At 33.8% G+C, this 16,590-nt stretch overlaps 2 protein-coding genes across 12 annotated transcripts in view; one reads left to right on the plus strand and one right to left on the minus strand.

Moving 5' to 3' along the window:
- Positions 1 to 14,258, plus strand: part of OSMR (oncostatin M receptor) — a 72,248-nt gene extending 57,990 nt beyond the window's left edge. The window contains exon 17 of the mRNA XM_029218081.1: positions 14,063 to 14,258. Coding sequence (XP_029073914.1) covers positions 14,063 to 14,111 — 49 coding nt within the window. The 3' untranslated portion in view covers positions 14,112 to 14,258. The remainder of the gene's footprint in view (positions 1 to 14,062) is intronic.
- RICTOR (RPTOR independent companion of MTOR complex 2) overlaps positions 338 to 16,590 on the minus strand; it is a 127,637-nt gene continuing 111,384 nt past the window's right edge. For 6 of the 11 annotated variants that reach the window (XM_029218067.1, XM_029218072.1, XM_029218065.1 and 3 more), the window contains 7 exons: positions 16,073 to 16,250; positions 15,216 to 15,300; positions 14,201 to 14,434; positions 6,794 to 6,949; positions 6,334 to 6,457; positions 4,924 to 5,062; positions 342 to 4,804 (listed from right to left, as the gene is read on the minus strand). In XM_029218067.1, coding sequence (XP_029073900.1) covers positions 4,730 to 4,804; positions 4,924 to 5,062; positions 6,334 to 6,457; positions 6,794 to 6,949; positions 14,201 to 14,434; positions 15,216 to 15,300; positions 16,073 to 16,250 — 991 coding nt within the window. In that variant the 3' untranslated portion in view covers positions 342 to 4,729. Of the gene's footprint in view, positions 4,805 to 4,923; positions 5,063 to 6,333; positions 6,458 to 6,793; positions 6,950 to 14,200; positions 14,435 to 15,215; positions 15,301 to 16,072; positions 16,251 to 16,590 lie in introns of all 11 variants that reach the window. The other 5 variants (XM_029218070.1, XM_029218066.1, XM_029218069.1 and 2 more) reach the window with 4 other exon arrangements.

Raw genomic sequence — 16,590 nt, forward strand, 5'->3', positions numbered from 1 at the left:
GTGTGAGAAATCAAATAGCTTATACAGAAAAGTTACCATCATACCATCATTGCTCATTTTGTATATTAATCACTAAAAGAATCAGAATTGTTCTATAGATCGATCCACTTTTTCAAACCCTTTACAATAAACTGCAGTTAAAAAATAAAAACTGTAAAGATATTTGATTATGAAGTGTTTAGAAAGTATAAATAGCTATTTTAAAACATTTGGAACAAGCCGCTATGTGTTACTGAACCAGATTCTTAATTATGGTACCTAAAAGTCACTTTTACCAGCCTCAGTGGTACATAAATCAACACTGATGGTTTTAAAATTTCAAATAGAATGACACAAGTTTAAGAATTTTTAAGTACATTTTATTAAGAATGTATCCCTTTGATAAGATTATGCTTCAGGAGGCTTTTAATGCCCTTGACATAAAACTGTACACATTATACAAAAACAAGAAAACCACAAAAAAAAATCAAGGTGAGCAAAACCATTAGAGGACAAACCTTATTTAAATTATACACAACTCAATGAAATATTCTTACGGAAAATATATAAATACTTTTTCTTTCTATGTTACAGTTATACAATATAAATCAGATTTCAATGTCTGTTCAGTGACCTACAAACACCAGAACCTCCAAATATGTAGCAGCGTATTACTAAATAAAAAAGAAAATTTTGTGGTTAGGGAGCATTAAGTCAGATTTTTTTCACAATCCCTTACCACTTTTCAAAACTAATTTACACCATTTGTTTTACAATGCAGCTTTAGGGTTTCTGACAGGCCAATAATGGAACATTTTCAACTATTATCTATGAAAGTTTTAATCTCCCCCCTCCTCTGCCCCAAGACTTTGCATTTTGTGCTAAATCAACCTATTTAGTGGCAAAATTACAAGATATACTTTTTTGGCATAAATTATATTTTTCAAATTAAATATTTTATAAAGAAGGTCAAACAAAATGTGCAATTTATGCATGCTGTGGCATAGCTATCCACCTATATTACAAAAATACTCTAAAGGGGAGAAAATCCACATTCTGTGTGAGTCATAAAACACTACTATGAATGAAAACTACCCTGGGAACCTAAAACTAAAAGAAAAAACAAATGCTCCTAGAAAGATTCTCACATATTTCAATATTGTCTGATAAGCACTGCTATTAATTTTACCGGTATGCTTTTATAATCAAACTCTCACTGTAGTGATACTCTTGAAATGAAGCTGGTAATAATGTATTCCCTGAATGGGGAGACAAGGGAGACCTTTCCCAACTTACATTTTGGAAAATGTGAAATGTTCTTTTACTCCAACAGCTCTTCTCATAAAACTCTCTCAATTAATTGTTTCTTTTTTCCCATGTTCAATGGATTGTGAATTTGAGACCAAACTGGAAGCATAGGACAAAAGGGGAAAAACCTTACTTCCAAAGGACCTTTTCCCAAGGTAGTTTACAAAGCTCCTCTCACACAAAATTAGCACCTCACTCTTACCATGCAAAAGTAACTGCAGTTATAATTTGGATGACAATTTGATTGCTTTTTATTGCTTAATGATCTGTGCTTTAATGTGGGAATAAAAGGCATCCTCTGAATGGAATGAAAAAAAATTTATATAAATAGCAGGAGACAAATCTAAATAAGCATTCCCACCTCACTGCTGAACACTCTGCCATTGTAATATGCCCAGAAAAACTCAGCTTTAATTACCTCAAGCTCTGGATAAAAGAGCTCAAAATTATTAAAGCCACCCCATTTCAAAAGGACTTATACACCTGATGTTAGAGTAACTACCATAATAAAGTATATACCTTCAAAGAGCCTCTTTCAAAGTCAATGTCTTACAGAATGCCCTTATGCTACCAATCTTCATTAGAAAATTTTTTATTAGGGAGAAAAGACTTTTTCCCTCCTCAAGTCTATCTAAGCATAAATAGGAAGTAAAAGTATAAGAAATTTTAGACCATATTTAATTACAAATACTAATTTCTAATTTCCTTATTTATCAGTATTTACTTATTAGTATGTGAAGCTGAAATCTGTTCTTGAAAAAAATTTCAATTAGAAATGACAATTCACTTTACAATTAGAAATTCACAGTTTACAACCAGCACAACTGCCCAAATTCCTCCAAATTATTCAATAATTACCAGTAGTACAAATTTATATGGACTAAGATTAATTCTAAAATCTTGGAAAACTACAGCATTGACATTATTTTGGTATTTTATAGTCTGGTAATATCTATTACATATAGGTGCTTTTCTCAATTATTTCTATTACCACTGACAACATTCCTAACCTTTTCTGCTATAATTTAATATTTTAAACACTTAAGTAAATCACTTGGCACCGCATGTGAGCATTTTTCATCATAGAAGTCTACTTTTATACAAATAAGTACTTAAAGGAAACATATTAGACCTGTCAGTGAAACATGGATAAACCAAATAGCACTATACATTTAAGTATAGACATCTTTTTTTCATAGATTACTGAGAACCACAAAGCTCTGTCTCCCCAAACTAAGTGCTATAGGCAAATATTATGATATATACACACATCTTTCAAAGTAATAATCAAAAAAACTGTTCAGGCTAATAGTAATGAAGACTTCATTTCAGGATGGATGAGTGAGGTGGGGTCCAGGGATGGATGGATGGGTGTGTGTGTGTGTGTAACAAAAAATTTACTGTTAACTTTTGAGGGATTAAACCACAGATTTTATATTAACTGAGGTAGTGTTTAAAATGAATGTCTAAAATATGTTAATCCCATTATTCATAAGATTACTACATCACCTCCTTTGGAGTTTTTAATCACTATTTGGTCTAGTATCTCTGACATTGGTTCTCTGGAAGGCAGTTTAATCATCCAAGACCAAAGACCAAGGTGACAGGCAACGTTCTTAGAAGTACTGTTAACATTTAAATAAACACTTGGGTTCAGTGATAAATTAAAGTTAAAAAAAAAAAGCATTTCTTTTATCTTCAATTGGATTTTATGAAAGAAAATCTGAAGAACCACTTTTTAACATAAGCAGAAGCTTACAGCCCTTATCTGCTTTGTTATAATGTAAGTTGCTACACAGTGCACATAAGAACAATTCACTGAAGTGCAGTCAAAGAGGTGTTATGAAGTGAGATGAAATGCTTCATCCCAATTGGAACTTTCAGTGCCAGTATATTAAAAAAAAAAAAAAAAAAATCTCTGTGAGTTACGTTTTCTAGTTCACAGGGTTCTTTACAGAGATCTCAAAGAACAAGCCCATTATAAAAAGGATCTGTAATATGGGAGGATATTAATCCATGTACTATGACTGTGTCAGAGCTGATGCATAACTGTAAAAATGGTCTAAACAAATGAATTAAAAAGGGTCCTAATCAGTCCAGCTGGATTTTTTTTTCTATTTATATATAGACCTCAAAAAAGATAATCCTTTCATTTACAAGCATTCTAATGAGGATGGCCATGCTTTTTTATATACAAATTTGCATATATGTTTAATTCCTGTAAAGATTTCCAAATATTTTTAGACATACACAAATTAAACACACAAATAAACAAAACCTTGCCCTCATCAACTTAATTTTGCAAATGTGATAAAGGCAATTACTGTACTCATAAACTCACCTATCACTGCATTTAGTTTGTGCAAAACAAGAACACTGATATAAAAATTAAATTACTGCTGCTTTAAAATTTGGTACTTAAGGCTTTTCACTACAATTTTTAATCGTAATAGTAAGTTTCATTAATGATTTTTTAAAAGGAACTATGGCTTTTCTTTTCCCATGGAATGTATAAATTGTAGGCAAACTTATCTTTTCCTCAAGAGATGCAAGATTTTATTTAATGCTTTCTTTTGCTTTAGGTCTAAATTAATAGTGCTTGTTCAAGTTACGGTTTAAAATGGTGATATGGGAAGCTGATGAAAATGGAAGTCCACTGAAAATATATGCATTCTATGAATGGAAAATACTTTGAATTATAAAATAATTTTCTGATTTTAATCAGGAACTGTAGTGAAAAACCTTAGTTCAAATAGCCTACAATAACACATTGCAACAAAACTGAAGAGATGGAAAACAAGAAACTTTATGTAAGTCTAGTAATGTAAAAATAATTTATAAGTCCTGGTTGTTGAGGCTCTTCTTTCGCTGTGAGGCTACAAACCTCTGAAGTAGTGTTATAAACATGAAGAAAAAAGTGGAAGGGCCAAAGATCCCCCTCTAATACCAGCAGTTACAGCACACCCCATTGTGCTAATAGGATGCACCCTCAGAGACACTGATTCCTAGTTTCCACAAATTAGTTAACAAACAAGGCATCTTTATATTTACCCTAAAAAAAGAATTCAGAAATAACGGTGTGAAGGGTGCTTCTGCATATCTTATTATTGTTCCACTGTTATTATGCTCTTAAAATGAAAAAACAGAAAACCTATGTAGGTATTCAGTGCTTGGCTCTTGCATACAATGGTAACTAAAACTCTTAAAACTGTGGTAATGAACAATGAACCCCTTTATAAAAGGGCTCAACGGGGGAGAGAGGAAGTTGTTTCGGTTAGGGAAGTCCGCAGCTCCAACTGCTCATGTACCAGTAATTGCTGAAACAGCGTAGAGAAGATACTCCTATCTTTGCTGCCCAGTCAATCGGCATTTTCTGAGGCTTTTAGAAGTCCACAAATATGAATATATATAGTATACATCTATATACATCATAAATATGAGGTCAGGATTCAACAGATGTATCAACTATAGGTTGCTTTGGTGGTGTTGCCAAGACAGCCTCTGCTTCTTCATGCATCTAGAAAAGAAGTGGTAAATTATTAATGACTTTCTAGTGTATCAACAGATATAATCTCTTTTAACTTAATTCAAAGAGATTTTTGAAAGATAAAGTTCAAAAGTACAAATCTTACTTACTTGTAAAAACTGTACATCCTGAAATAATTCTTGTATGAACCTCCGACATGGAAGTCTAAATGTGCAATGTGACAGCAAATGGGAAACCTCAGAGTAAAGGCATATGTCATCAAATGTTTGAGGATACTTCTCCTTAATTCTAAAATGGAAGAAAAGACTAGGATGTGATAAAAATTATAATAATGGCTTTGCTATTTTCTTTCAAAATATCACTTTTTAAGTATCTTTTTCCTCCAGATATTGATTAAGTGGCACATCTGGGTGATGGCATAAGAATATAAAATAGTAAATATTCCTACCTCACACTTACATTAGCTATTTTAAGTTTGGGATTATCTCTTACAATGATAAAAACACAAATACTTCTTGGAAAGTCAGAAATATTCTTTATCACTGGCATGAGAAATTACAAAATTTATTTATCAGCCTAGGATAACTCAAGTATTTTCAAAACTAAGTTTTAAAATAGAAATAAGTTTTTAAAGTTAGACTGAAATTATTAATATCCTTGACTGGGCTCTCTCTCTATATCTTTCAACCTTTAACAGTGGCTTTTAGCTGGCAGAGCATCTCAGAGTCAGTGGTGGTGTGGGGTAATGCACAGATTAAGGACACACTATACTTAGAGCTTCTGACCAGGAGGTCTGCAGTGGGACCCTGGCATCTGTGTTACTATTATTTTGTAAAGCCCCACAGGAGACCCTGAGGTGCATTTTTTTTTTTTTTGAGGACCACTGCTTTAAATAGTGCAAATCAAAGATGTTGAAGATTGCCTGAATTTTCTTTTATCATGTTGCTGTGATTTAGAAAAGCAATAAAAATTCTGCAACTTTTATTAAAAGAAAGGAGTAAAAACAGGGAAAAATTAAACCAAGAAAATATCACTTATTTTTATGTATGCCAGCTTTTCTTAAGCTTTATGGTCTCAGGATACCCCTACTTTCTTAAAAATTACTTGAGAACCCCACAAATTTTATTTTTTGTGGGTGATAGCCATCAATAATTACCATATAAGAAAGTAAAACTGAGAAAATTTCAAAATATTTATTAATTCATTTAAAAAATAAAATTATTACATGTTAACATAAATACATATACTTTAATGAAAAAAAACTATATTTTCCAAAACTAAAAAAGTGAGAAGATTGGTATTGTTTTACATTTTTACAGATCTCTTTAAAGTCTGGCTGAATAGAAGATAGCTGGATTCACATACCTGCTTCTGCATTCAATTTGTAACCGTACGCTAGTTTGGTTGATGTATGTAAAGAAAATCTAGTCTCACTCAGATATGCCATGCAGTTGAGAACCACTGATGTAAACTAATTAGTCTAACTTTTGAAGTATGTCAAATATCTTTTTCACCATAAAAAGCAGAACAAAGAATACTCATGCTCATAGCTTACTTACGTTAAAAGCCCAGTTTCATGACATTTAGTTGAAACTGAACTACTCAAATTAATGACTAATCTCAGAACTTCTTTGCGAAGGAGTATACGGCACATTGGTGTATCATCTGGAATTGTTTTAACACCTGAAGAGAAGATTAAAATATTTTATCTATATCACAATAGAAAAGTATTATAACTCATGGAATTTGTTTTTTCAACTCTACCAAATATATAAAACTGAGATAAATTGCACATGACCTGCCAATCATTTTGGGAGCAAAATTCTTTCTAATGAAAGCAGATAGCTAAGAGGGTATGTATCAGCAGCCGATATAGGTGCAACAGTTATCTAAACATACCTCAGTAAAACTGACTTGTCATAGTTATGAGACAACTTTAATTAACAGTATGTATCTACAACAACAACAGACTAAGTATAGTTATGTTAACAGGACTTGGATTTAAATCTGAAAACTTACCTAGTAGCAGTTCTGTGCTTTTGGTGCTGCTGGCTGATCCTTCTTGAGACACTCCATCACTGCATCCAGAAATGCCCGAAAATTTAGAGGGAACTACTTCTAAGGGATTATGGATAGTCTGCTCACACCAATCAGAATATGGAATGTCTTGAAGGTCTGAAGAAAAAATTAAATCAATTAACAGATCATAATGGCTTAATTCCTATGCTTGCACTGTATACTATAGAAGAGATGATTCCTTGTAATCTCTTTCCAGTCTTCAATAATTATTTTCCCTGATGAAGATTTTCAAAGTAAATTCAGACCACTCAGATAGTAAAATTTGTTAAATTCTAAAGACATATATACATAAAATTTTATACTCCTAAATTATAAAAAATACATAAATATGTGTTTATTTAAAGAATTCAAATAAAGATGTATACAGAATAAAAAATGAAGGTACCTTATCTACCCCCTCTCCCATCCTTCCCACCCCCAAACTAAATACCCCTCTCTTAAATATATAAAAATTCAGATATTTGCTATTTTAAATTTCTCTTTCTTGCTCTTTTGGTGTATAAGTGGGATTATACTGTATCTATTATTCTATCACTTGTTGTTCCCACCATTTAATGATTACCAATATTAGAATCACAGTTCCCTGGGCTTATAAGTTCCTTCCTTAGAGTTAAATTTACTATACTACCCATGCATTGCTAAGGTATACTCCTATATGGGATTTTAAGGTCAACCAAACATCTTAGTGCTGTTAAAATGACATCAATGTTTTTTATTTAAAAATTTCCTGAGCACTTGAAGTGATTAGAGCAAATGGAAATCAGAAAGTCTTTGGTGATCCTTTTAGGAAGTAACATTGGGCAACCCAGAAAATCATGCAACCTCAGTAGCTACAAGAGATTGAGAGAGAAGAGACACACTCAGCCAGAAGGTGAGACCTCTTGATAGCTAGTTCAGTCCTCTTTCCACTACAACACATTGTGAGAGTATTAAAAAGAGCTTTTAAAAAAGCTTTTTAAAAAGTCCAGGAAACTAGACCAATGTAAACACACACTACCTCTCCCTATGCTGTTTTCAACAGAATAGATATCACCACCTCATCTCATCTTTAAGCACTTCCTAAGATTAATATTTACATAGTACTAAGCGGAATATGCTTTGGTTCCTCAGAAAATCAATTTAGCATAGCTTTAATATTAAGGAAATCATGCATCTGTCAGGCACTTAAAAGTAATGTATGGTACTTAAATTATACATTGATTTAAAATATAAAACTACTGCCAAAAGATCTGAGAACTAAAGATGTACTTAAAAACCAGCAATGCTGAATAACCAGGTAAGAGATGACTATGTTATTTTAGACTCAGTTGATGAGCTTCCCAGGGAGTAAAATGACAAAATATTCCAGTGCAAGGAACAATAAGAAAATTATACTTCTTTCAATCAACATGTTTCTGAAAAGTTATAAACTAATTCATTTCAGCCTCACCTTCAACCAGTGATGACTCCTAACATTTCTAACCTGTTACAACCACATCTTATTTCTAAAGATATCATTCATTCTCATTAAAAAAAAAAAAAATCATGAGTCTAACTAAGCCAGGCCAAAAGAATTAGTTTCTCCCATTGGAAGACGTGAAAAAGCATCCTAAGTATAGTAATAACAGAAGGCTTTTACTACATGGGGTATTTTTTTGTGTGAAACCTGCTATAAACCATATGAGTAAATTTTTTAATGAAATAATTACATGTGCTAAATGGAAACTTCAGAGAACAAGTGGGTAGAATATAGGCACTATTTATAAATTGGCACAATAAGGAGAACCAAAACTTCTTGAAACTGGGAAAGGACCAGCTAGTTGGCCTCCTTCTTCTTATGCATGGAAGGTAATGTCTAGGACTCTGCTGAAGGCAAAACTGTGCATACTATATTGATGATACTGACTTTTAGGGACCTTTATTTTCTATCTTCTCTTAAAAAGTATTCAATGCAATGATACTTATACTTTTACTCAACACATTTTATTTCAAGATTATTTTTAATTTGGATGAAGCATTATGTCCATAAACTGAACCATTTTATCTATGTGATTGATGTTTAGTTTCTTCACTGTAGTTGTTTGCTTTTACTGCTTCCTCTCTTTTTAATTAACAATATTCTAGCTCAGCTTTATCTTTTAATTAAAAATGGAGACATGAAGCACAGGACAGACCAGACTCTAAGAAACTGGATACCTTCTTTATTCCCTGTATCTGGGCATAAGGCTGACTCCAGCCACTATATGTGGGAAAGAACAAAAAGCTCTAAGCAAAAAATTACATAAGTCCATATGGGTTAATTAAGAAAAATCATAAGCTCAATTTTTCCTAACAGAAAGTAGTCAAGTCACCAAATAGCTTATCTGAAATGCTGAAACAATTCTTTATGAAAAACATTAAGAATTTCTGTGAGGAGCTCTGTCTCTGGTAGATATACCCACCTGATCACCAGTTCCCCTTGGCAGCAGGGATGTAAAATGAAATGAACAAGGAGATTTTCCTTAGGAGCACAGTAAGATCATTCTAACTGACCTATCAGAATTTATGAAAGAATATTATTTCTTAGTGTGAGTTACAACTTAGTGTGAGTTACCATTAACGGAGAGCCTACTGAATGTTAATCTTACGTGTTAGTAAGTACCAAAACCACACCATAAGGCAGGTATCGTTATTCCTATTTAGAGATTTAAGAAAAAATTAAAAGTAAAGCTCAGTGAAACTAAGTAGATTGCCCAAGATCAGATAACTAATAAGATGGAAAAGTTTGGCTTTGAGCCTAAGTCTCCTTGATACCAAAACTCACACTCTGCTATGTTTACACCAGGGGTCTTCAGTGTTTCTTGAAGCCCTGGCATTTCCTAGCCTCCTCTACCCCCAATTTTATACTTGGGCAAGGCTAGTAGATGGAGTGCCACCCCACTGTTCCCCTTACATCCTCATCTGCATACCACTGAGCTTTTGTATACATTTTGATTGAAACATGGGTTTTACAGCTAAAATAATTTTGAAAACCACCACTGTCTCTTTAGGGCCCTCCCCTACCCCATGTAGTTTCTACCCACTCCTCACAAATTTGTCAGTTTAATAACCTAGACATTCAAACTGATCTCTTGCCATTATCTTTTATAGTTAGCTGATTTTTTTTTCCAGTGCTCTCTCTTTCACAGATGGACTGGTCTACAACACTTAGAAGGTTTCCCATTCAGTTGGTTAGCTACACTAGGGCAAATGTGGTGGTATACATAAAAGTGGACCCAAAAGAAACATATAATACTAAATGTTGAAAGGCCAACATGTTGCCTTGCACACTAAACAATACAATGCACAAATATCTGTAAAGGTGGTAGACACAGAATAAAATGTTAGGAAATATCCTAATAGCCTTCCCACTGAGCTTTAACATTTTTTGAACAACTACCACTACCAACACTACCAACACTACCACCAGACTGAAAGTTTCAAAGAATGAAAAGTCTTGTGTTCAAGTCCTGACATCCCTTTAAAATGATCATTACATAGTAGAGGGGGGACAACTTCAGACTGTAACTACAAAGCTACAGTAATCAAAACAATATGGTACTGGCACAAAAACAGAAATATAACATATAGACAAAGGGAACAGAATAGAGAGCCCAGAAATAAACCCATGCACTTATGGTCAATTCATCTACGAGAAAGGAGGCAAGAATATACAATGGGGAAAAGAAAGTCTCTTCAATAAGTGGTGCTGGAAAAACTGGACAGCTACATGTAAAGGAATGAAACTAGAACATTCCCTGGCACCATATACAAAAATAAACACAAAATGGATTAAAGACCTAAACTCCTAGAAGAAAACAGAGGCAGAACACTCTTTGACATAAATTGCAGTAGTATATTTTGGATCTGTCTCCTAGAGTAACTGAAATAAGAACAAAAATAAACCTAATTAAACTTAAAAGCTTCTGCACAGCAAAAAACAAAACAAACAAAACAAAAAAAACACCCCATAAACAAAATGACAACTTATGGACTGTGAGAAAATATTTGCAAACAATGCTACTGACAGGGGATTAATTTCCAAAATATACAAACAGCTCATACAGCTCAGTATCAAAAAAAAAAAAAACCCAAACAACCCAATCAAAAAATGGGCAGAAGACCTAAATAAACATTTCTCCAAAGAAGACATATAGATGGCAATGAAAAGGCCAACAGGCACATGAAAAGATGCTCAATATCACTAATTATTAGAGAAATGCAAATCAAAACTACAAGGTATCACCTCACACCAGTCAGAATGGCCATCATTAAAAAGTCTACAAACAGTAAATGCTGGAGACTGTGAAGAAACAGGAATGCTCCTACATTGTTGGTGAGAATGTAAATTGGTGCAGCCACTATGGAGAACGGTATGGAGGTTCCTTAAAAAACTAAAAACAGAGTCACCATGTGATCCTGCAATCCCACTCCTGGGCATATATCCAGAGAAAACTCTAATTGGAAAAGATACATGCACCCCAATGTTCATAGCAGCACTATTTACAATAGCCAAGACATGGAAGCAACCTAAATGTCCATCAACAGATGAATGGATAAAGAAGATGGAATATTACTCAGCCATGAAAAAGAATGAAATAATGCCATTTGCAGCAACATGGATGGACCTAGAGATTATCATATTAAGTCAGAAAGAGAAAGACAAATATATGGTATCACTTACATGTGGAATCTAAAAATGATACAAATGAACTTATTTACAAAACAGAAATAGACTCACAGACATAGAAAACAAAAAATGGTTACCAAAGGGGATGGGGGGGATAAATTAGGAGTTTGGGATTAATATATACACACTATTATATATAAAATAGGTAAACAACAAGGGCCTACTGTATAGCATAGGGAACTATATTCAATATCTTGTAATAACCTATGATGGAAAAGAATCTAGAAGAGAATATACATACACACACACAACTGAATCACTTTGCCGTACACTTGAAAGTAACACAAATATTGTAACTTATCTATACTTCAATTTTAAAAAATAGTATAGGAACTATTTTTTAATTATCTGCCATGGAAAATAAAGATGTCTCCTTTCTGATACACAAAATACTTAATATGGCTGATACCAGTGCTTCTCAAACATTCACGTGTACATGAATAACCTGGGCATCTTGTTAAAATGCTGATTCTGATTCTGCGTGTCGCGCAGAGTCTGCATTTCTAATAAGTGCTCAGGTGATACTGATGCTGCTGGTCTGCTGACCACACTTTGGGTAGGAAGGGCTCTGCAGGACTTCGTCCCTACCCGTTTTTCTAGGCTGATTCTGTATTTCCTCTCCCTTTGCTTTCTGAGCTCCATTCCCACAGGTGTCTTTTTAGTCCTTCCTACTTCCCATACTTGCTCCCATCAGAGAAGACCTTTGCTCATGCTGCTTCCTCTCTCTCAAAATTCTCTATACTCCAGTCTTCACTTAGGTTCTATTCATTCTTTCAACCACAGCTCAACAGCAATTCTTTGGAAGTCTCTTCTTTGATCTGCCTACTTGGTTATATTCCTTTGTTAATACCATGTACCTATCCTTGATGGTGTTTGTTACAAACGCAGTATTTATATTAATATTTGTGTACTGATTGATCGAGTGGTCAGTCAATCCATTTCCTTCTCCATTGGATTAAAGCTCAAAGAGTGTAAGAATAATATCTATTTTTCTCTCTCTCAATTGTTTTCCTAGCATCTAGTTTAATGCCTGATCCACAGTAGTGATGTAATAAATATTAAGTTGAACGCATAAATCCATAGAGGTTCAGTGACTTTTTAACAATTAGACTGCCTCCCTTCATACCTCCAAGAGGGGTATCAATAGTAAACTGTAATCACTTCCCAATTAAGAGTTATTCTCCTCCCCACTTTGTATCACTAGAACAACAGGTGGAGGGGTTCTGATCCTGTGCCAAGGTGAGAGCCTTGCTGACTGCAGCAAGTCTTCCACAAGTCCCACACTTGATGTGACGCCACTTGATTACTAGCTCAGTAATCACAAATGGATTAGAACTAGCTGGGACTGTCTTGTGACTGGGTAATTAGGAAGCTGGCTTCCCTATCTCGTTTGATAAATAAAGAGAAAACACTTACATAGCAAAACTCCACAGTAAGTGCTTCATAAGTATTTGTTGAATGAGTAAATGAAGAAACAGAACTTAGAAGAACTAAAATATCATAAACAATGTATAGACAAATGATTTTAAATAGCATCTTCTTTACTGTGTACATCAGAACAATAATGCCCAAACCTTTCGCTCACAGAAAATGAAAATAATTATAGCACTCTGGGTCCCTGGACAGGACTGTTCACAGTGGTAAGTGCCTAGTCCAAGGGTTTGTCAAACCCAGGCCCAACTGGGGCATGGAGCCACGGAGGGGATTAATCTCTCAGCACATCCATATCCTATTTGTGGATGTGGTACAACAGTGTGCTGCAACCCATCAGTTGGGAAGTTCTGAATCAGGATGCCATGGAGAAACGTGGATGAATGACCCAGAGAACTTTAGTTATCACTAGATTTTTTTGAGGGTGTCTAAGTGATATTCACCAAGAAAAGCTATCTACACATATTTATAAAAAAGCTGAATCTGGATCTGATTCATTTACTCCCTCACCAAAAAAATATTGAGTGCCTAGTATATAAAGCAGTACGCAGCTGAGTATTAGAAAATAAAAATGAAAAGGCATGACAGACCATACCTTGAAGGAACTTATTGAGTAGAAGGGAAAAAAATAACCAAGCAATAATTATCATAAGAGATCTATGTACAAAGAGCAATGAAAGTAAAGAGGAAGAAGTGTCAACATACGACTAAGAGGGTCACAGAAAGCTTTGAAGATAAAACAGCCCCAACTCTGAGGATGAGGTGGGCTTGCCAAATGGACTGTGTGTGAGCTCGCATGTGTGTGAGGAGGAGAAGGCGCAAGAGGGAACAGTAGGGAACACACACTCTTCATGCCTAGAACCATGAAAAAGAGCACAGTCTGTTCAAAAAACATCTAGTCAGTAGCAGTGTATCAATTATAAGATAGGAGAATGGTAAAAAAAACAGTAGACAGATCACACAAAGAGTCTTGTGTGCTGGACTTGAATAGGCAGTAAAAAAACCTGTCAACAGCCTAATCCAAGGCAGTAGTAAGAAAGATGAATTGGAAGGGGAAAAAACTGGAGACCAACTTACTAACATTCCCACAGGGAGATGCTGCGTGACCGTACTAAGGCTGAGGTAATGCGAATGGAGTAAGAGGGATGATCAATCGGGCTGGGAGATGACTTGTGACTGGAGCAGATTCAAAGGCAGGTGGGTTCATCTTGAAGGACATAATCACTCACCTGAATGACTACATATTGCACTCAGTTGGTTACTGGGCTGGAAACCCAGAATTTCAATACAGACACAATAAAGGCAGTTATCATCTGTATGTTCCTGTAGTCCAGTGTCTTCTGTGCTTTCTAAAAACAGAGAAGCATCTGAATGGATTGAATTCATTATTTCTGTAAGACTCATCTGCTGTCGTAGCAAGTGAAAAGAGTTTTTTACAAGACCTCCAGTTCCAGATGGAAGACCTGTGCATAAGTAAATATAAAACATAATCTGATGAAGATGGTATCAATGACACCTCTTTCAAGGTGCCTTAAACTATGTGAAATTTTAAAGAAGGGAAATTAGGGAAGAAAACCAGAACTCCTTTTATGATTCAAAATCTAACCTTAACTGGGGAGAAAAACAGGATAATTTGCTTTAAATTATGAAAATAATTAACATCAGCAGATATACTTATATTACTTTAATATGGGGTTCTAAATACAAAATAAAAAATTAAGATTATACAGTTAGGTATCATTTCAATTCTTAATATTTGTGTAATCAATTCTTAATATTTGCGTAAAGAAAAGTAATAATTCTGAGTCTAAAGAGATCCTTGTTAAGAAAAAATCATCAAGATTTTAAAGCTTTAAATTTGTGGCTGATACGCATATATTAATTAAAATACCACAGCTCATAGCAAAGAGAGATCATGTAATGTATAAGTACATTTTTCTCTCCTTTCCCCAAACAGCTGTTGCTTAGACCTATGAGCGTAAGTGTTAAAATTTTTTCATGTATTGTTTGTTTAAAACAGAAGCAACTGATCTGGTCTTTGTCTTCTTGAGAGGCTTGTTAGTTGGAAAAACACTTTAAGTCTCTCGCAAAAAAATACTGTGGTTTAATTTTAAATTGACTCAAACAATTATTTTGCTATAATTTTTTAAGTTGACCCAAAAGTAAGTATACCTGAATTTTCAGTGTCATCCTACTGAAAAGAATTTTCTTTTTAATATAAAGAGAACAAAAACCATGCATTACCTCCTGCATCATGGGCAAACACTCTTGCACCTCGATCATCATGTGGAGGTATGTTTTTTGCCTGAAAATAGGGAATATCCTTTACCTAAAATAGATATGTCATGGTTAAGTCCTGTTATAAAAATTCACTTTATGTATATTAGCATAATTAAATGAAATGTAATTTAAACAGAATTACTATAGCACATGAACCTATAATGAAAAGATACTGAAGAAGGTTAAATCACCAAAACTTGACAAAATAGCATAAAACCCTTAAGGTCCTTATCTATTCTTGGTGACTTAAATGGATATTAAAATAATTATTTTAGAATTTATCTAAAATGTTTTTACACTTCTAAACAAATGTGTATTCTTTAGTACTATCTACCTTCTAGAGATTTGTGAGTATTTCATGGGATTAGCACAACATGTGGCTGCCATGTTTGGGATAAATAGGATCAAGGATTAAATAAAACAAGGAATACATTGTACATTTCAAACTTACACAATGTTATATGTCAGTTATATCTCATTTAAAAAAACAATAAGGAATAAGTCAAGTGTGACTAAAAAGCAAGATTAGGCATTAAAATTTCTATAGAGAATATACTGATAAAGAAATCAAACCAGATGCTGATTTAGTGTGAGGAGAAGGATAATGTGCTGGGGACTCAGAGATGCTAAATAAAAGAGTATAAAATAGTTGAGAAAAGTGAAATAATTCTCATGGTAAAATTTCTTTAAATAACACTGCCTAAAAATACCACCTTCCCCCAAATTAGTATTTGCTCTAAATTATAATTTCTAATAAGCAGTTATAGAATATGAAAAAAACCGTAAACCAACTCATAAGAAAACAATAGAATTTATGATACCTGGAATATATCATTGATGTCTACTGGAAGAGCAAGACCAATATAGTCATCTGAGCTACCATATGTTGCACTGGACACCATGGACCTCACTGAGGAGGATCGCTGCAGGGTATTTTGGTTAATAGGACTTAATAAATCTTCTTTATCTAGCGAAGCATAACTTAAAGCTTTCATGAACCTATAATACCATTAAAAAAACTATATTAGTTTCTTGATTTGTTACAGCAATCACATAAAGAATTATAGTTTATTTTCATACCTTCATAAAAGAAAGGAAGCTAGTCAAGTACTAAAGAGTGCCATCTTATTTACTGAGAACATATGAATACTTGAAAGTATTTCTCTCTTATAAATTGATATATAAAGGGTCGTCAGTAATGTTGACTGTTGACCAAAAACAACTGTTATGGTCTCCCAGGTAAAAGTGAAAAGGTGAGGAATTAAGATAACTTTCAACATCTAGCAGTAAAAAATAAATAAAAAACTGACCTCAGAAAACAGAGGTATTATCCAAGAAC

Source organism: Monodon monoceros, unplaced genomic scaffold, assembly GCF_005190385.1.
Source record: "Monodon monoceros isolate NGI ecotype Baffin Bay Population unplaced genomic scaffold, NGI_Narwhal_1 Super_Scaffold_12, whole genome shotgun sequence".
Classification (NCBI taxonomy): Eukaryota; Metazoa; Chordata; class Mammalia; order Artiodactyla; family Monodontidae; genus Monodon; species Monodon monoceros.